A 21,202-nucleotide genomic window follows, 5' to 3' on the forward strand; every position below is an offset into this window, starting at 1 on the left:
TAATTTGTAATTATCTGACAATTCATAAAATTGAGCAAGTACTGTACAGAGTAAATGACCTATGCTTCATAAAGCTTATGCAGCATCTTTTATAGAGTTTTGTGTGATTGCTTTTGTAAGGATATCCATTGAGGGGCTAACCCTGACTTTATTCTCTCTTGAGAAGGTATGCAGTCATGTCTTCTTGTTTGCTCTCTTGCTGGAGTCTTGTTGGTTTGCATTCTCACAGGTTCAGTGGCTGCCTGTACTGGAGCTCTTGGCCTGTTGACAGAGCCTTTTTAAGAAACCAGAACAGACAGTGGTTTCTTGTGAAAGTTCTTTGGGTCTCCAAAGACAGTGATTATATCTCTCCCCGAAGCTGTTTCTTTTCTCCTTGGTCACTACCTCCTCATCCATCCACTTCAGCTTAGCATCACATCCCCATTGGAGCCTTCATGATAAAGCAAACCCAGGCCTCACCCCCTCCCACCTACCTACTTCATGCTTAGCACTCTGTAGCAATCATCATTCTCGGTCACATGTTACAATCATTTATTCTGACATACCTGCTAGTTCATGTATGTGATGTGCCTCAGAGGGCACAGCTTCATTGTCTCATACTCTCTTGTCTCCTGTGGTCAGGCATGACTCTGGCACACAGTAACTGTTTCTTGAAGCTTGATGTACGATTGAACATAGCTGCCAGATTGCCATCTGTACTATCTACCTTGCCTCCCTGCTTCCTTCATTTTCTTTTGATTCCTTGTCTCTCTCTCCCTTCTCCCTCCTAGTGCAGACTAATTAACTGTAAGCTCCTTCCACTTTTTTTCAGCCAGCATTCGTGGCTGAATATTTGCTTTATTTCTAGATTTAATTCCTGGATCAGCTCACTTAGGTCACCTCTTCTCTGGTGGTTAAGTCATCTGCGACTGGAACTGGACATGGTACACATGCTGTGTCCCATCTCTGGTGATACAGCTTGACTGTGCAGAGGGAAAGAGGGTGTCTGAGCAGACCCCGTGAGTGCTGCTCTGAACTCTCACTGGTCTCGCCTTCACTGTGCCCTTAGTCCTCAGCACCTAGGATGTAGAATGGAAGGCTTACAGCACACACAGCCTGTGAAGGCGCTTACAGATCGGCAGAGATGCACTTTTTAATTGCTTTGGCCAGTCAGTAAAATCCGTCTTTTATGAGACAGCCCCGATGACAGCAAGCAGAAAGTAGAAACTTCCACTGTCAGGAGGCTGAAAGTCCAGTGAGTGAGACAGATGATAACCATGGTAAAAATCAATAAAGACAAGCTGCGTTAGAATGGAAATCTTGAACCATCTCAAATACTTAGGAAACTTGAATGAATGTAATAATATAAGTATGAAATGAATCAGTTTCTACATAGAAATACTGTAGCTTCCTAGTTCGTAACTGAATCAGTAAATCAGAGTATGGGGACTGTTATCTCAATATAAGATGACCATGGAAGGACCCATGATAATGACACTCGAATAAGAAGCTTTAGAGAACTGAGCCAACAGAATGCGGAGGAACTGAAGAGCTCACCAACAACTGGGAGGAGCAGGCACCAAGGCTGTGGATGCGTAGAGTGCAGAGAGGAGAGGCTACCACCTGTGGAGAGATGGAGCCATGAGACTGAAGGGCCTGCAGCCATTGAAGGCTTTGAGCCTCCGCTGTGGTTGGGGAGGCCAAGAGCTTGTGGGAGACTGGAGCCAGTAGTCTGTTATAAACCATTTGATTCCAAAACTGCTGTACTTTATCCTAACTGTTACATTGTTCTCCACTCTGTCCTCAGTCTGTGTAGACGGCCTTACTTAGAACTCAAGCTTTGGATAGTCTCAGAGAGTTTCAGGAAACTGAACAGCAAGAGGACAGCAGGGTCACCACCAAGTAGCATGTGGTCCCTGTGGAGAAGAGTCTCCCACTGGGTCCCCTGACTTTTAGGTGCTTACTAGTCCTGCGCCTCAGTCATCCTTGTACTAGACAAGAGTTGGTGTCTATCTGTTTTCTATCAGGGCCTCTGATTAGCAGAGAAGGATGATCCCAGGACCATACAGGGTGAACTGGTCACTTCTCCTGCCACTTTTTCTTAGGTGGCCCTTTCTAATGGACAGCCATTCTATCTGAGAGGTATTGATCTCCATGACTTATGTCAGTTCTTTCAGCCTTCATTAGGTGAAATGATTCTCTGTGATTGGAGATAGAATGAACCTGGGTCCAAGTCAGGCTCCATCTCTGAGAAAGCTACCTAGGTTTGTGATTCTGGTTTGTCATCCGTAAACTGATGATACTTTCTACAACCCTGGTTTGAGTACCCAGTGGGACCATATACACCCAAGACTAGGGCTACTGAAATATTCTTAGTAGTTCAGTTAAGTTAGGACCAGTAGGAAAAGTGAACAGTTTTAAAAACCAACCTCCTCTTTTGCTTTGTATTTGTTTTCTTTGTTTTATACTATGTGGCTAGTATCCACATACAGCTGTGTGATGCTCATCTTGCAGCCCTGTGAGGTCATTTTAGCCCGAAGAAACGCTAGGTTAGTGTCTGCTTTCCTTGGTATTCTCTGGAGTCTTGTGCCAGAAATGGTCTGATAAGTCTGAAAATCTTTTCTTTATGACTATTCATAAATCTGCATTCAACTGTTTTAATTCGGCAACAAAAGATTGTGTTAATACTCTCTCATGCTTGTTGGATCGAGCTGTATCTATTGCCTGGCTGGCTTGCCTGTGTAAAGATGGCATTTTGGAGCCACATACTTTCCTTCTATGATTCAGAGCCTTGGGTGCTAGGGGGTTATTCCATTTCTTTCTTTCAGCCATGACGATTGTCCTTGTTCATAGCTACTTAGGAGTATTAATTGCTTCTGTTCCTTGGAAACTTGCATAGTACTTTCCAATATTATGCAAGCTAGTCCTTAAGGTGAAGGCTTTCAAATCTGATCCAGTGAATGTCCTCCAGTTCTTTTGTCTAAAGTGCAAGGTATCTTCAGCGATACTTAGTTCCTTCAACCTCTGTGTGGTGATTTGAATGAAAATGACCCTCATTAGGCTCCTATATTGAAATAATTGGTTCTCTAGTTGGTGGAGCTGTTTGGGAAGGATTGATTCCTGTGACCTTGGAGGAGGTGTATCACTGAGGGTGGGGTCTGAGGTTTCAAAAGACTCACACAGTTCCTAGTGTTCTCTCTTTCTGCTTCATGATTTGTTGATCAAGATATAGGGTCTCAGCTGTCTTTCATTCCACTATCATGGACATTAAACCTCTGAAACCATAAGTCAAACTAAATGCTATCAGTCATGGTATTTTATCACAGCCATAGAAAAATAGTTAAAGCATGCTGGGAGGCAACCAAGAGTAACAACAAAGCCTAAAATTACAGCACACAATACATATAAGTCTATGTGTATATGTATATGTACATATGTACTGTCTGAGGATTTCTGTTGCTGTGATAAAACACCATGACCAAAAAGCAAGCTGGGGAGAAAAGGATTTATTAGTCTTATCCTTCAGCATTGCTGTTCATCACTGAAGGAAATCAGGACAGGAACTCAAGCAGGGCAGCATCCTGGACACAGGAACTGATGTATAGGTCATGGAGGGGTGCTGCTTACTGGCTTGCTTCCTTTGGTTTATTCATTCTACATTGTTATAGAACTCTGGGCCAACAGCCCAGGGATGGCACCACATATCATGGTCTGGGCCCTCCTTCATTGGTCACTAAATGAGAAAATGCCTTATAGCTGGATATCATCAAGTCATTTCCTCAGCTGAGGCTCCTTCCTCTAGCTTGTGCCAAGTTGACATACAAAACCAGTTAGTGTACACAGACACACACACACACACACACACACGTTAATGAAATTATCCCACTTGAGCTGGCAATGCTTCTTCCATGGGCCATTACTATCATATAAAAGCCTCAATACTAGAAATCCGCCCAAGAGATCCCCGATGGTGTGTGTATGTGTGTGTGTTTGTGCATGTGCGCACACGCGCATATGTGCATGGTGCTGATGCAGTCCAGAAGAGAGTGTCAAATCCCCTGGAGCCAGGATTACAAGTGGTTGTGAGCCGACTGATCAGTCTGCAGGAACCAAACTCTAGTCCTGCAAGAGCAGTGCACGTTCTTAACTGCTGAGTCAGCTGCCTGGCCCTTCAAGGCTTCCTTGCAACACTTAATATTTTACGCTTTGATCTTGTTGTTTGATACTGAGAACAGTTCTATCCCCTCTCCTCCCTCACTTTCCGAGCATTTTCTTCTGCTGCTGGCGCCGTGCCGATGTTATCTCATGAGTCATAGGTTGGTCGAAAGGTATGCCTGGCTGAGATTATGCTGGTGATGTGTGGACCTGTGCGGCCGTATGTGAGAAAAAGTTGAAAATGTATTTAATAAAACATTATTTTCTAGTTGTAACTTGCATACTTTACAAGTGAAAATATCTCTATAGTTTGACCCTGAAGATTTAGTAAAATCAGGGTGGAGACATGGCTCAAAAGTTAAAAACACTTGCTGCTCTTCTAAAAGAGCTGTTTGGTTTGCAGCAGCCACATTAGTTGGTTTATAACTGCCTGTAACTCTAGTTCCAACTGTGCCTGATCTGCTTTCTTCTTCTATCCTCCATGTGAGCCCAGATATACATGACATACACAGATATAGAGAGGTGACAGACAGACTGAAAGACAGACAGACAGACAGACTGAAAGACAGACAGACAGACACACACACGGGGTAGGAGAATAAAATCTAGAATTTAGAGTACAATCCTAGTATTAATATTCTTTTTTTAAATTTATTTATTTTTTTTATTAATTAATTAAAGATTTCTGTCTCTTCCCCACCACCGCCTCCTCTTTCCCTCCCCCTCCCCTAATCAAGTCCCCCTCCCTCGTCAGCCCAAAGAGCACTCAGGGTTCCCTGCCCTGTGGGAAGTCCAAGGACCGCCCACCTCCAATGGCAATGGGTTTTTGATCCTACTGCACCTATTGGTTTTGTGGGAGCCTAGGCAGTTTGGAAGCATTAATATTCTTGAACCATTTTTTTTTTGTTGGTTTTGCTGCTCTTATCAAGGGTGCTGCCTATGTAAGATGTAAAAGCTTTCTTGTTTATCTCTTAGACATTTCAACCTAATAAGATTCACAAAATATGCTTATGTATGTGTACACCCAGTGCTATGCTACTAAGATAAACAAGACATGTCTGTTGATAGCTGCCTGGCTTGTGAGCAGATAGATAGTCAGAGTGAGCAGAGTGGGAAGCGTGCCCGGGTAAATTGATGTTTTGTAAGGTGTGGGTGGAAGGAGTGATGTGGTGGAGGAAGTAGCCTGTGGCTGTGGGAGGAGAATCACATCTGGGTTGATCTGGAAGCAAAGACTAGAGGGAGGTAGAGCCCAGGTGTAAGCCTCAATGTCTAACCCTTTTCCTATGGCTGAGCCTGACTTTCCAAATGTTCTGTAACCTTCCAAAATAGCACCACCAGTTGAAGATTAAATGGTTGAATGTGTGTGTGGGGGGAGGGGGGAGGCACTTTGTATCCAAACCACAACATATATGTTCATAGTTGTGAAGAAACTACCAGGCATCAGACTTGGGTGACATGGGTAATGCTGGGATTTTTAGAAGTAGAACCTACTTGGTGAGGATGATAATTAGTCCAGCTTAGGACATTTGGAGCAGGTAAGTGGCCAGTCCAATTGATGGTTATGCTAGTCTGAATAAGAATTGCTCTCACAGGTTCATGTATTTGGATGTTTATTCACCAGGAAGTGGTACTATTTGAAAAGGATTAGGTCTTGTTATAAGAAGTGTGTTATTGGGCCAGTGGGGCTAGACTTTGAGGTATCAAAAGCTTATGCCAGGCCCAGTATCACTCTCTCTTCTTGATGCTTTGGGGGTCCAGACGTAGAACTCGCAGCTACTTCTCCAGCATGATATATGCCTGCATGCCACCACGCTCCTGCTATGAGGATAGTGGATCATACTTCTGAAACTGTAAGCAAACTCCAATTAAATGCTTTCTTTTATAAGAGTTGCCTTAGTTATGGTGCGTCTTCATAGCAGTAGAACAGTGCCTAAGACAGAAGTTGGTACCAGGTACTGGGGTGTTGCTATGACAGGCCTGACCATGCTGCTTGTTGGTGGAATGTGGACTTTGGAATTTTGACTTAAGAAAACAGTTGAATGCTTTAAGTGGGGCATAATGGGCTGTCCTAGCAGGAACATGGAAGACAGTGGTGCTGAGAGCAACGTAAATTATGATGGCTCAGCTCAAGAGGTTTCAGAGTATTTCTTTGGCACTATAGTATTTCCTTACTGTGCTTATATACCCCCTTTTAGAATAGTAATATATATCCTGTGCCATTGTATATTAGAAGTAGGTGATCTTTTTTATCTTGATTTTACAGGGAGTTATAGTTAGATTGCCTTGAGTCTCACAAGGGACTTTGAAGATACCTTGAGAATGTGAGAGGCTCTGGGGACTTTCGGAGTTGGAGTGAATACATTGTTATATTATGATATGTCTACAAGCATGTGGTGGCCAGGGAATGGAATGTGGTAATTTGAATAGGGATAATTTATGTATTTTGAATACTTAGTCATCAGGGACTGGAACTATTTGAAAAGGATTAGGTATAGTCTAGTTGGAGCATGTCACTAGGGGTGGGCTTTGAGGCTTCAAAAGCCAATGCCTGGTGTTGCTCTCTCTTCCTGTTGCCTTTGGATCAAGATGTAGAATTTTCAGCTACTTCTCCAGCACCATGTCTGCCTATATAACACCATGCTCCCCCTATGATGTTAATGGACTAAACATCTGAAATTGAAGGCCAGCACCAATGAAAAGCTTTCCGTTATAGAACTTGCCTTAGTCATGGGGTCACTCACAGCAATAGAACAGTGACTAAGACAATAGGTAACTTCTCAAATGTTGAGCTGTGGGAAGAGGTCTGAATAGAAGGTGTAGCTTTGGGCATCAAATGTGTGCTAAAACTGTAGAAACAGTCATGTGCAGTGATGCATCAGAATGAGAAGAGTGTGGGCGAGAACACTGTGGGGCATCAGTTTATAGAGAACGATGAACGTGGGTACTGTCACCAAGAAACTCAGAGACTGGTCAGACACACAAGGGTAGTGGTGATGGAGTACCAGAGAATAAGGTTTTCACAGACTGTCAGAAGTATCTCAGGTAGTAGAATCATCTAGTAAAACCAAAAGCAACATCTGTCTTTGACCTGATCCTAGTGTTTACCTTGGTAAGAACAGGTGTCAAGGCCAATTGTGCCTTTACCCAGTTTGAGAGCAGGGAGATATAGGGGATGCAACTACAGAGAAGTCTTACCTGTCTTGTGGAGGTCTCCAGAGGAGCAAGAATTTCTTGGGGTCCATGCTTCAGGGGCAGTAGCTGTGTTCCTATAGTGCTGGCACCATTAGAGCCATTTGCTACTACAGGAAGAAGGTTATACTTCTGTTTGGTTACATAATTGTATGATGGCAAATGGAGATTTTGTTTACTCTCTCCAGGAGGAGTGGAATGTGTTCCATGTATCTATTTCTTTATTTTCACATGGGCACCCGTGCACCTGATTGTTGTATATATTTATATATTGCTAAAACATTGCTCTTCTCTGAAGTTGTCTGTGGCACTTCTGAAGGCACGCTGTTGGCTTTCCCACCAGCATGGAAGGTTTGCACAGTGATCTTTCTTTGTGTAGAACATCTTTTTGCACACTCCTCTGATGCTCAGGAGCTCCTCTTCATTGAGATGCCCTGGATCCTCAATGTTCTGGCATCCCTCTTCTCCAGGACAGCGCTAAACTTCCTGTAGACTGTACACTTCCCGTTCCAGAAGGAAGATGCTGCTGTTTCATGTTTCTGACCACACTGTGGCCCATTCTGCTGATCAGTATCTCTCTGTCTCTCTTAAACACCTCTTTTCCTTTCAGTGCCCTTCTCTCTAGGTGGCTGGGCATACCTTTCCTCTTCCTATAGAAGTGTGCTCCTGTGTTACTGCTCAGAGCTTGCCTGGGTGAGGCTGACCAATCTCTTCCTTCAGTGGTGAGCTCCTTCCCGCTGCTACTTCCTGACAACTGGTCATGTTGCCTTCCTGAGCCCCTCTGAGAACCTGCTCTTCCACCTGGCAAGGCCGCTTTACATGCCCGAGCTGCCAGCCTGGTGTTGCTCACCTTATCCTCCACTTCTTTCCAGGGAAGCAGTTCAAGTGCACTGTGTGCGACTACACGGCAGCCCAGAAGCCACATCTGCTGCGGCACATGGAGCAGCACGCCTCGTTCAAGGTAAGGGCGCGGGAGGTGGGTGGCCGTGGGAATTCTGACTGGACACACGCCACTTTTGCCATTGCCTTTGCTTTCCAGCCCTTTAGCTGCCATGTGTGGAGTTTATTCTGTGCCCCCCCCCCCCTTTTCAGAAGCATAGTAGTTCCCTATGGTTTAGAGACCAGTTCAAGAAATGGTGTGCAAGAGGATGCTAACAGAAGACAAAGCATGCATTTACCTCTCAAAACTGGAGTGAACTGGGAGGAAATTAAGGGCTCAGGGCGTGTATCCATGCCTTCAGATTTTGGCATTCTGCAGGTCCATTGCCTGGTAAAACAAGTGTGATAAAGGCCCCCACCCCCGCCGCCCTGTCAGGCTTTTTGTATGGGTGGCAGAGTGCTCTGATGTACCCTCTGCAGTGCCTAGTGTGTGGCAGGGGTTGGAGGATAATGCAGTCTCTATATGCCTTTCTAATAGTTTTGAGTGATGTTTCTTTAATGTGTTTGGTAGTATGCACTTAGCCAGTCTCTCATGTAATTATGGAGAGGAAGTAAGTTGACCCAATATGTTTTTCAATCAGAACTCTGCATATCACTTAAGGCAACTCGACTCTTGACATTGTTACTTTTGTTGGTATGTACACAGGTCAATGGAATCTTTAAGATGTCAGACTATTTCGCTCTGAAATGTTTTTCTGAAAATTCCTACTGTGAAATTCCATAGACTTATCTAATATGGAAGGGTTGTTGGTCCCCACACTTACAGCTCTCAGTGCATGTGTCTGTCACCTCGGACCTCCCCATGGTACATACTGCTGTCCCTGTTTATCACAGAAAGAACCTCACCTCACAGTTTATCTGATCAGTTGTAGTCTTTTCTGTAGCATATTGTGATCTTAAATGCTATACTCACGTTGACAGGCTATGTCTGTCATTTGTGAGGTGAGAGGACCTTCCCAAGCAGCAAGCTCATCCTGGGCTCAGAACAGCTTGTGAGGGTTCTTAGGACATCTCTTCATGTGATTGAACTCGGTAAAGACTCCACATGTATCGAATGCACTTTTACCATCCAGAAAGTGAAGCAGCCAGAACATAGGCCACATCCTCCCACTGTTCCATGCTCTCACGCTTTATCTTCTCAGTGTTTGGGGAGAAGGAGAGAAGGGAGGAACCAGAAAAACCACAGTCATGCAAACTGTTGTCAGGTAGATGATCCTGGGGTCTGCAGTGAGCACGAGCTGCTGAGGTGGAACACACCTGGAGCAGTACATGACTGAATCTGTTAGGTTTTCAATGTTATGCCTATTTTTTATATAATTGAAACGGGGCTGGGTGGGGGGCTTCAGGCTGGGCAGTGATGGCACACGCCTTTAATCCCAGTACTCTGTGAGTTCAAGGCCAGCCTGGTCTACAAGAGCTAGTTCCAGAACAGACTCCAAAGCTACAGAGAAACCCTGTCTTAAAAAACAAAACAAACAAACGAACAAAAAAAAGGGGGGGGGGACTTCATTTCAAGTCTCATAGTACACAAACGTGTTTCATCAGTAGATGACACTTTTAGTAGTGCATTTGCCATGGTAGAGAACAGTGCATCAAAGCAACCAGCTTCTGTATTTGTAGGTGAGAAGTTAGGCCCAGTGAGGGTCGTTCTTCTCACGGCTCCAGTCTCAGTGGGCTTTGCATTCACCCTTGGTTTTCAGCTGACCCTGAACTAAATCCTAGTTTTCTAAGATTGGGCTGTGCTGTAGGAGTGTGGGGTGAATGTGGGAATCATCCTGCTAAGCGTCCTCTTTCCTCTGCCATGTCCTTGGCATCCGGTGCAGGGCCTGCTGTTGCTGCACTGAGATGGTCCCCGGGCCATGGCTGGTCCTCCTCAGGCTACCAGTAGATTTGAGATCCACTTTATCAAATAGTACCATAGCTGAGAAGCTCACATAGGTTGAGAAACACCACAGCCAGCCGTGGTATCTCACCCTGTAACTTTCCTGTGCCAGTTTGCCTAAGTGAGGTTTCTCGGTTACCTCATAAAGCAGCATGAACTTGTCCCACAGCAGCCACAGTCATCCAGACAGCCATTGCTCTCCCGTCTTCTCCCTCGCACCCCTGTGTTGGTTTCCTCTTGCTAAAATGGCTTACCACCAAGTTGTGTTGAAACAACATACATATTTTATAATTCTAATAGTTCAGAAGTCTGGCACGGCCTCCACTAAGAGCCGAAGAGAATGTTGGCGGGGCCAGTGTTCCAGCCCATGCCCTTGTCTTTCTCCACTGCTGGAATCCCGTTCCTGGCCTGTAGTCTTTCTAGTTCAAGGCCAGCAGCATGGCAGGTCCCTTTATTTCTTCTGCTCAGACTCTCCCCTTTGACTTTTAAAGATCCTTTTGGGGCTGGGGCTGGGGCTGAGGTGGTATTGGAGAGATGGCTGTTGGTAAAGTCCTTGTTGAATGAGCATGATAAGATCTGAGTTTTCTTCCCAGTACTCATATGAAAAGCTGGGTACAGTGGTGCATGTCTGTAACCCCAGAACTGTGGAGATGGAGACGGCAGATAACTGCCTGTCCAGCCTAGCTGAGTCAGAGAGCTCTGAGTTCAGTCAGAAACCCTTTCTCAGAACAGAAGATGGAGATTGAAGACTACCTGCCTGACATTAGCCTCTGCTATTCACATGCCCTCATGGCCACATGTGCAGGGGTATACAAACATGTGAACAGACACCACACGCACTCATGCGTGCACACACCTGTGTGTGCTGGAGATGTAGCAGGGGACAGAGTGCTTGCCTAGCATACTTTTTGTTTTAGTCCTCCCCATGTAAATCTGAAATGGTGGCGCATGTTTGTGATCCCAGCACTCAAGAGTTGGACACAAGAAGATTAGAATTCAAGGTCAACTTCGACTATGTAGCAAGTTCAAGACCAGCTTGGGATGCATGACCCCTTGCTTAAATAATAAAATGTTTAAAGGTCTTTGTGACAGCACTCATATAACCCAAACAAAGTCCTCAGCCTATGTTCAGGCGATTGGTAGCCTGTCTCTTAATTCCCGTCCTTTAGTTTTTGTTTGTTACTGTGGTTTCTTCAGTGACGGAGATAGACTCAGACATGCTAGGAAAGCACTCTTACCTCTGAGCGAATCCCAGCCTAATCCTGCAGCCTTAATTCCTTTTAAACAGTTTAATGGATTAGGATGTGGGTGTCTTGTGGAGGGGGTTACTGTTCAGCCAGCCATATTCTCCCACTTTTTCTCCTCTCATATCTGCTCGTGGAGGAGCTTTTCTATGGAGGCCAGAAAATGCATAGTACGCAAAGACATTTCACCCACCAGTCCTGCCAAACATTCCTCGTCTTCACCAGTGTTGTGTTTGGCCTGGGATCCTCAGGCAGATACTAATGTGACCCGCCCAGCAGGTCCTAAGTTACTCCAGGGTCTTGAAGAGGCGCTATCTGAAAGACATGGGGGGGAGAGAGAAACGGACGCCAAAGCAGTATTCCTTGTCAAGGCATCCCCTTTATTGAAGCAAGTTTTATGTCTTATATACTCCTCAGTGAGGAGCTCCGGGCAGGGGGAACTGAGGAAGGGGGAAGGAGGAAAGAGAAGGAGGGGCTCGGTAGCTAGGCAACTAAGTGGGGCAGTTGCAAGGTCAGTGGCCAGAGCACCTGCTATTAGTGAGAAGCAGCAAGCGATGAAGTCACTCTGTGGTGCTTTCCAGAGCTCGAGTCTCCACGGTCAGCACGTAATGTTTTGGCTAACTTTAAGTTTTCTGTCTCATGATTTTTACTTCAAGGCCCTGTGAGATGTGAGAAAGGGGAAGCCTGAAATGGCTCCTGACACTAATGAACTCGTGCAGTCAGTTTGCAAAATAAAACCAATTTGCTTTTCCTGAGTAGATTTCATAACTTACAATATATGACTTGTGACAGGAAACACTGACATAAGGCAGATCCCTGGCTTGTTTTTTAAAATTTTCTATTTATGTATTTATTTAGTGTTCACTAAATAAGATTTGAAAATGCTTGTAAATTCCTTTCTTCATAGAATCTAGAATGCTTCTGATGCATTTTCTTAAAAGATGAGCTTGCAGTCCAACAGTAAATGAGTTTTTTTTTTTTTAATGGAAATCACTGCATCAGCTTTACCACTGATAAAGCTTTGTTGGGTTCCGCGACATAGCTGAGAGGCTTGGTGGTTTGCTAAAATTGCTCCCCTTCTGAGTCACAGCTGAATGCAGGGTAGAGGACCCTCCTAGTTGAAGGCAGAGTCAAGACCCTTTCTGCAGTTAGAAGCATTGCCTTTCCCTTCAGCGTTTTCAGTCATTTCACACTTCATGAAAATAGACTTGCAAACTCAGTACTTGTGACTGCTGCACAAGTACTGAAGCCATGCTTTCTTTGGTCTTGCCCCTCATCACTGAGTTCTTCGGTTGTTCCCAGTTTGGGCTGTTATAAATAGCCACATAATGAACATCTTCATGCAGGAAGCATTTTCTGTCTCCTAAAATCTAATGGGTGATAAAGTTCAGAGCCAAGCTCATCACATCACCAAGAAATCATAGATAGTGGCTGCAATCAAAACGCATTCCCAAGGGCACAGTGTGCCTCAACCTTGCAGGGGTTAGACTGACCTAACCAGGGAAATAGGAAATGAAGAAACAGGCACCCATGCAGAAAAGGGGTGCATGCTGGGGTGACACTCCAGCCATCCAGAAACATAGCGTGTTTATTATATGCAGCTGAACCGAACAAGGAGTCAGGGTTAACTAATCTGTGTGTGTAGGGGAGCACTCCCGGGCTGTACACATCCTGGAAGAGGAAGCTACAGTCCATATTCTCTGTACACACTGTCAACACCCACATGTGAGCCAGGGGAAGGCCTTACCATTTCCCTGAGCCTGACCTGGGGAAGGCTCTGCTATTCCTATGGGTCTGGGACACTGGGGTCCTTGAATGGCCGTGTTCATGTCAACAATACCCCTTCATTCAGGTTATCCACTTGTTACATATTTGCTCAGGGCTTCCTCTGCTTCCCACGGTGTTAACACTTGACCTTAGAGGAGTGCTAGAGAAGATACCTGGATGTGATGAGCAGCCCCTGAGCAGTAGGGTTTAAATAATGGGCTGGTCTTTGTGTCTAGCTGCACAATGCCTTCTTGCCTAAATAATATAATCAGTAATAGTTGGTTAGTTCCATGGCATTCATGGCACAGTTAGACCGGTGAGTATGTCTTTCCAGGCAGGTTGTTATTTTAGCTTGAACAGACCGTTTTTGAAAAGAAATCTTGTCTTTTCACCTAAAGAGGATGATGCTTCATTTTAGTGGTATTATGGCTATCATTACATACCAAGTTTGAGTCCTGCATCCTGTGAAGCTGAGTCTGATTTCCAGCTCTGAAATGTGGCTGTGCTGTGTTTTCTTATCATGGGAGACGTGGGGATGTGGAAGGTGCTTCTGTGGGCGTGCAGGAAACAAGTGGAGGAGGAGCGGGAGCAAGGAGTGAGGGGAACAGGAAAGGAGGTGATTAGATGACTCTCCTAGGGAAGTCAAGTTAGGCAGGAGTCACAGACACATATACAAATGGCTGCTCAGATCTGCCAATGTAGCTGAGATGAGCCTTTCTCTGTCTTTCCCTGGACTATTTCCTAGCTTGATTGATTAGCTCACTCATCCAAGGAGACTGAGCTTTTTCTTAGCAGGCTTTCAAGTATCAAAGCCTGAGAAGGGAATTTCAAGATAACTTTAAAACTCAAGGAAAATGCTGAGCAGCTAGAATCATTTTCATATAATATTTTTATTTATCTATTATTTTATGAAGAATTTCCTCATAGGCAAGTGTGTAAAAAGAATTGGCCACAAACAAGGGAATAGTTTGGGTACTTGATAAAATGTTCAACTTCATCGATTAAAAAAAAATCAGCAAAACCATCGTGAGATCATTTTTCACGTACATCAGTAAACATCAGAGTTCAAGTGCACACTTCATTTCAGGCCAAGAGGGAATAATCCTGTTCATATGCTGTTGACAGGAGCGAAAGTGGTGTGTGCCCCAAGGAGATGAGTATAGCAGACTCTGTTACAAGTGCGTGACAGATGATGTAAAATTGTCACTTGTAAGAATTCGTCTACTGCATAGATCCTTCCAGATATATGAACTGTAACTGTAGGATTATTTAACAGAAATATGTAAAATATCCATGTATAAGGTAAGGGTTAAGTAAAAAAAAAAATCAGCAAACAACAGCAGAATATCTATAGCTCCTTTGAAGGAGTCAAAAATATCTCTCTGCTCATTTCTATAGAAAGATGTTTAATCTGTATAAGAAACTGCAAAAGGAAGATTTAAAAATGATATTTAAAACTATATTTCTTTTATTTACTTTCAAGCTTCTATAAAAATACATGCAAAATAAACAGACATATCTGTTGGGAAGGGTGAGAATAAAAACTGAGTACATAGGAAGACAGGGTTATAGTGACATGTGGTGAGCATACACCTATGCGTGTTTGCGTGTGTGGGGCACATATGTGTAAGTTTCATATATGTGTTCATGTACATGCATACATCAGTAGAGACCAAAAGTTGACATTGTCTTCGTCAAATATTCTCTTTTTTTATACATTAAAGCAGAATCTTGTGCTGAACCCAAAACTTGCTATTTTGACTTGCTAACTTACTCTAGGACCCTTGTCTCTGCCTCCTGTGCACTTAGATTGCAGATCATTGGCCATGCTCAGCCTGTTTGGGCACTGGGTCGGGATGCTGAGGGCAACAGGGCGGGCGGGAATTGCTTTGCTTCAATAGCCTGACTGCAGCAAGGTAGGCCCTTTGTCAGCAAGGTTCCTGGCCAGCAAGGGAACCTGATCCTGTTCGGGGGACCCATCAGAGTGGTTGGTGAGTGTGTTCTTGACCCACGGCAGGAGCCTGGAAACAGAACACGGACATTCCTTGACCCCCTTCACTCCCTGGTCATTCGGCAGAGGTTGCTTTCCTCTGCTGGGGCCTCTCTCTCCCTAACCCATCTTCCACATGGAGTTCCTGTGAACATCCAGTCATGCCCTTCTCATCAGCCCCTTCCCTTCCTGCTGGACCCACGGCCCATGCTTTCCAAATCTGCTTCCTGGCAAGGGTCATCGTGCTCTGAATTTCCCCACCATTCTCTTCTCACCCCTGCTGTCCACGAGTGCTTGTCATCACACTGATGCATGTCACGGGGCTCAGCACCAGAGAGACTTTGCACATTAGCTCCATCCTCTCTAGAGCTTCAAGGACACCCAGAATCTCCGGGCCTCTGGAGAATAAGTGGCAAAAAAAAAAAAAATGGTGTATGAGTTGTGCAAGTCTGCAAAGAAAAATTTAGACTGGAATCAGCAGTTTTGAAATGTGTACCTTTTGGAAACTGTTCAGCGTGGCTGGATGCTGACCCATCTTTATTTAGCTTCCTTCATTTCTGACACAGTGTGACCTTCTTGGCCGTTGGTCCTTTCCTTTTTTTGTGGTCAGAAAGCTCTTAGATATTGCTGAGGTTGGGAATTGACCTATCATCTTGAAAACACACTGTCAAATTTATGTTTGATATGTGTTAAAAAGAGGTTGAATCCTTGACCATCAGTGCCATGAGCCTATAGCTTTATTGCAGTTGAGAATTTGCATAGCCACGGCATTGTCACAAAACTGGTAACAGGTAAAGGAGAACTTGACCTCTAATCTCATTGCCATTGTCAGACTTTTCTGAAGTCTTCCATATGGATTACATCACATCATAATTCAACAATCGGAATTTTCAGAGAAAAAGTAGGAACAACTAAAGAATTCAATTTTTACTGGGTCTTTTGATCAAAGGACATGAGATGATTTGGGTACCAGGCACTTACTTCTCTGTCAGGCCCTGTGCCAGGAGCACAGGCTTCTGGGCTGAAGTCTGGTTCTCTGTCTGCCAGTTTCATAGGCCTTCTGAGAGCCAAATGTGTATCAAAAATAATAGCCATTGTATGGAGTATTAGGGAAAAGTTATGTCCCAAGAGCTATGGGAACTCAGAAGACCAGCACAGCAACTGTTCCAGCTACATCTTTTTAAGTCTTATTTCAGCTGAGTTAAGATTATATGTGAAACCCATATTTTTAGAAATATGCATCAAGAAGGATCTCCACAGATTGATATCCACATCTCAAAGGGAATTCAAGCATTACTCAGAAAAGGAATAAATAAAAGGGTTCAGCATTCCCAAGTCCATCCTCCATGTGCTGATGTATACTGTAGGGAGAACTGGGGCATACATGATTTGCGTAATTAAGCAATCCTAGTCAAGATGTGGTCTCTCTGACCCATTTCTCTGGATGTTCTGGGTGTGCTGTCCACAGTGGTCAAAGAAGTCCTTGTTGCTTGAGAGGCCAGGGTGCCTCTCAGGAGATGGTTACTTTGCTCTGTGATGTGACCTCACCCTCATGGACAGTTGCCCTTCTCTGGGAAAGAGTCTGCCCTATGAAGTTCCTCTTATTTAGGAATCTAAGGTGTCTCAAGAAGAACATTTAAAGACTTACTTGTCTTCATCCAAAGTAAAGGAGACAGACAGGAACAAAGGCAGAAATGTCAGGTTTCATTCTGCATTTACAGTTACCTTGTAGGTCCCAGTTGCAGAGCTAACTCCCTTTAAGCAAAAACAGTTTCTAAACCACTGTATCATTATCTCTTATTGCATTCTGATAGTGAAATATGTGACCAAGGTCTTTGTAATGTGACCACAGCAAGCTACAGCAAGGTATGCATGTAGAAGGTAAAGGACGTGGGAATACACAGAACACGTGTGAACAGATATGCAAAGTTGGATAAAGATAATATCTAGGATGATGTCAGCCGAGGAGGTTGCTGTGTAAGCAGTTTATTCCTGGCTTTCCTTCTAACCCCTGTGAGGAAGGGAGTTGAAGTGAAGAGATAATCTCCAGTAACTAGAATGGAAGACAAACATTTGTAAGTAGTAACATTTGTAAGCAATTCTAGTTAACTAGTACCCCCGAGTGACCTCACAAGGCCAGTTGTCTGGCATTGCTATCTAAAGTGTTTTATATGCATATTTTACTTTAACCTGATAACCCTTCTAGGCAGATATTAAAATCTCTGTTTTATAGATCAAAAGATTAAGACCCAGAATTGAATGAAGGGACATGAGTTAGGAGGACTGCAGTTCTCAAGAGATGGGTTTTTTTGTCGATGTCTCTGTGACATAATAACTCTATCCTTTATTCTATGCTTTCAAATCTCAGTGACTTTTTACCTCTTTGTCCTTTTCCCATTCACTGCCTTGATGATGTACACCCATGGGTGTGTGTTCAGTTATCAAAACTCAAGCGCAGAATGCTGACTGAGTACAAGTTAGCAGCCAGAACTCTTACCAAGTACAATGGAAACCACTCAGGGGCAGCAGGTGAGGATGAAGTGTGGGGTTTTGTGGCAGTTTCTATTTTGCTTTTCTGTTCTGAATTTGAAGGACAGTAAGGGTTCTGATACTGTACTCATTTCTCTATTTCCTATGAGTGCGGAAGTGTGTGGGAGGAAGAAGAGAGGTGTGGACCTGGGTGACACACGGGCCCTTTGTTAGCTGGCGTCCCACTGCAAAGCTTGTGATGAAGAGCATCTGTGTCATTTTCAGTTCTGTTGTATTTAAGTTTTTTTTTTAAAGCATCTCTGGAAAAAAAAATGGAAACTGGATAGTTTTACGTTAAATTAAATTTCTGTCCATCTAAGAATATGCAGTATATTCTCTGGAGATATTGCATTTTTGACATCACAGTGATTACCAAAAATATAATAATAGAATAAAATCGATTACCGGCCAACACTAAAGATTCTTCTAAGCTCTTGCACAAAATGCAATTAGTGTGGATTGATTTACTGTTACTTATCGTGATGAGTTAATTGCCTCAAGGTAAGCTGGCTTTGAACTTGTGGTACCCATGGTTTTAAAATATTTATTCTTTTAAATTGTTTAATTTGTCTCTGGCCTTATTTGCAAACTGAGCTCGCTCTGTGCTTATTAAGTGATATGAGGATCTGACTCTTGCTCTTTAGATCTTTACCCTGGAATTAGTTTTGTTAGTGCCATGTTGCTGACTCTTGGTAGAGCTAACGTTTGGGTCATAGAATTCTCAGAAGAGACAGGAACATTAGAAAAACCTTTCACTCTGGGCTTGATAAACTTGTCTTCAAGACTCCCAACTGCTGTGGGATAATGCTCTTTCACACTGTAGAGAACACCCAACTTTCAGAATGGCTAAAACAGGAAAAACAACAGCAACAACAACAAAACTTATACCATGCAAAATCTGCCTGCATTATAAGAAATGAATGACATTTTTCATTCATGCCTGTATTCTGTATTCTAAGAGTGACTTAGATATCTTTGGGACAAATATCTCTGAGGGCTCTTCACTAGGAACAAGAGTCCGGAAAAACCTCCACCCTTCCTTGTGCTTTTCTTTGTAATATACATGTTTTTCCATATCTGTCTGCTTCTGCCCCCTTGTAGTCCTTGTCTGTCTTTTCTGAAATTCTGTGGGCTATCAAAACTATATACGTGTAGGAGTGGGGTTGGCAGAATCAGCCCTCGCTTCTGGCAGTACTCACAGGGAAAACAGGGACCCCTCCTCCCCATGGCTGCAAATGCCAACCAATATTAGCCCCTTAGCCTCAGCCTCCACTCCTCTAGGCAGACCAGTGCAGTCACATCAACCTTCCCTCCCTCCCATGCTCAGCTTATCCCTGCGCCCCATGCCTGCTCTGTCACACTTCCAGATGGCCACATTGGTCTCACCTACCTCAGGTCTTTGTTTTTGTAGGTCTAATGACATCTGGCAAATGCTATAGTCCTTCTTTTGATGCTAAGATGTAAGTTCGCGCGTGAGGCATTGGGTTCACTTTTTGTTCTTCTTTGACACGCAGGCAGCACCTTCTGGGGAATGTGAGTACACTGTTGGCACATCTTACATCTATTTTTTTACACAGAGTCTCACCTAGGCCTGGATGGCCTCAAACTCGTTATGTAGTGAAGATGACCTGAAACTCCTAATCCTCCTGCATCCACCATCCAAGTACTGGGATTGCAGGTGCTGGGCACTAAGCCCAGTTATGTGGAGCTAGGTATGGAGGCCAGGATTCTGTGCATGACAGGCAAGCACTCTGCCAGATAGGCCACATTCCTAACCCTCGTCTTCAGGTCTCTAGGGCGACAGATTCATCCTGGCAGGCTTCTAGGTGGAATAAGATTCTGAGCTGCTTTAAGAGCTCAGAACCACAAAGGGCCAGGGTCCCACACACCTTCAATCATGAGGCATTGCTGGGTTCATTCTTATTTCATGGGTAGCCTTGAGCCCTGAGTTTGTCCTCCTCACAGTAGTGAGAACTCTGAGATTAAAATGGGATGAAGCATGTGGGAGCACTTTGGAATAAGAGGCTCTGCAACTAACTGCCTTGCTCTAGCTTTAGTGAGTCAGGCCCTGGTTAGTGCCAAGGCCCAGAGAGGTGGTGTAGCCAGTGCCATGGGCCTGCTTTTCAGCAGAGAGGAGCTGAATGTTGGTAAATGTGTTGTTTTCTTTGGTTGGGCCCCATAAGCCTTTTTTCATCATTGTGTAAAGTTAAGGAATATCAAAGGAGATCCCCGTGCAAAGGCTCATGTTTAGTCCATTCAGCTGTGTTCTTTGGAAATATAGGAAAATATGATTAATACTGCTCTAGTTTTGCAGCACTGTTAGCCCTGTCTGGTCTGCAGTGTGGAGTCAGTGGGAACACGCTGGTGATGAACAGGCAGTCTAGACAGGGGCTGTCCAGAGTCAGGTCACCAAGGTGGGAGTGGGAAGGGAAGGGAAAGAAGTGGCTGATTGGGCCACCGGTATTCCAGGTGTTAGAAATGCCTCTGTCGGAAAGATAACACATTGATGCTGTGATCTGAAACCCAGAGGCATCTGTAAAATGAAAAGCTCAGTGCGGTGGGAAGGTTGCAGAAGTCACCCAGCTGATGCAGCAGCAGGAGAGAGTGTTGCTGAAGTCACACTTATTTGCAGTAGCCTTGATTGATCTGTGCACCAGCTGCCCAGGGGGCGGGCCTGAGGTTTGTAGTCTGGCCCTAGGCCAAAGCCTGGTTTGCTGGTGACTATCTGAGAACCCTCTGCAGCAGCCTTTCCTTTCCAGGGCCTCATCTGCAAATGTGCGTATTATTTTTTTTTTTTTTTCAGCCCAGACAGGCAAGACTTAGTGGCCACTCTGCCTGCTGCTTTCTTTCTGCTACCATCAGTGGATCTGAGTCCCCTTCATCTCCCTTTCTGTCACTGCAAACATAAACGGGGGTGGGGGTGGGTCCTTAAATTCCAAGGGCAGATTTTCAGGTAAAAGGAATGCTATGCGTTATGTTGCTTTAGATGAGGCCGTTTGCACCAAAGATATCTATCTGAGCCATCAGTGAGAGTCACACAGGTGTACACTGTACAGTCAGCCTTTCCGTCACACCCCGCCTCCTGTATCTCATCCTCCCGTTTCCTCCTATCACCCTAGCTAGTTTCAGTCCAGCTTTCATGTCACATAGATGTCCTATTTGTCAGGACACAAAATAACCACAATACACTTTGGCCAAGGACCTGGCTCTCACAGCACCTGCCTCAAGCTCTTTTGGGGCTCTGTACTTGCCTTTCCCACTAGACGCCGTAAGGGCTTTGTCACAGGAGACTCTGAGGGAGTCATCTGGGGCTGTGCCTGCCCACCTCTCTCTTAGGAAGCTCTGGGCAGGAGAAAGTGGGGGAACTTATAATGAGAATGATGTATGAGAACCAGGGGTGTGGTCCAGGACATGGCCATGAAGATCAGGACAAAGTGACAGTAACAAAGGATGTGATGTGACTGAATCATCCCAGTGTTTGGGGTGACTGTGGAAAGGAATACAGGCCGAGCTGCAGGAAGACATGGA

General features: G+C 44.5%; 1 protein-coding gene across 3 annotated transcripts in view; it reads left to right on the plus strand.

Moving 5' to 3' along the window:
• Zfat (zinc finger and AT-hook domain containing) overlaps positions 1–21,202 on the plus strand; it is a 160,580-nt gene that overhangs the window by 99,889 nt on the left and 39,489 nt on the right. For all 3 annotated transcript variants that reach the window (XM_050145230.1, XM_050145229.1, XM_050145231.1), the window contains one exon: positions 8,196–8,284. In XM_050145230.1, the coding sequence (XP_050001187.1) occupies positions 8,196–8,284 (89 nt within the window). The remainder of the gene's footprint in view (positions 1–8,195; positions 8,285–21,202) is intronic.

This window comes from Alexandromys fortis, unplaced genomic scaffold, assembly GCF_014885135.2.
Source record: "Alexandromys fortis isolate MF-2015 unplaced genomic scaffold, M_Fortis_MF-2015_v1.1 scaffold_2_1_26212458, whole genome shotgun sequence".
NCBI lineage: Eukaryota > Metazoa > Chordata > Mammalia > Rodentia > Cricetidae > Alexandromys > Alexandromys fortis.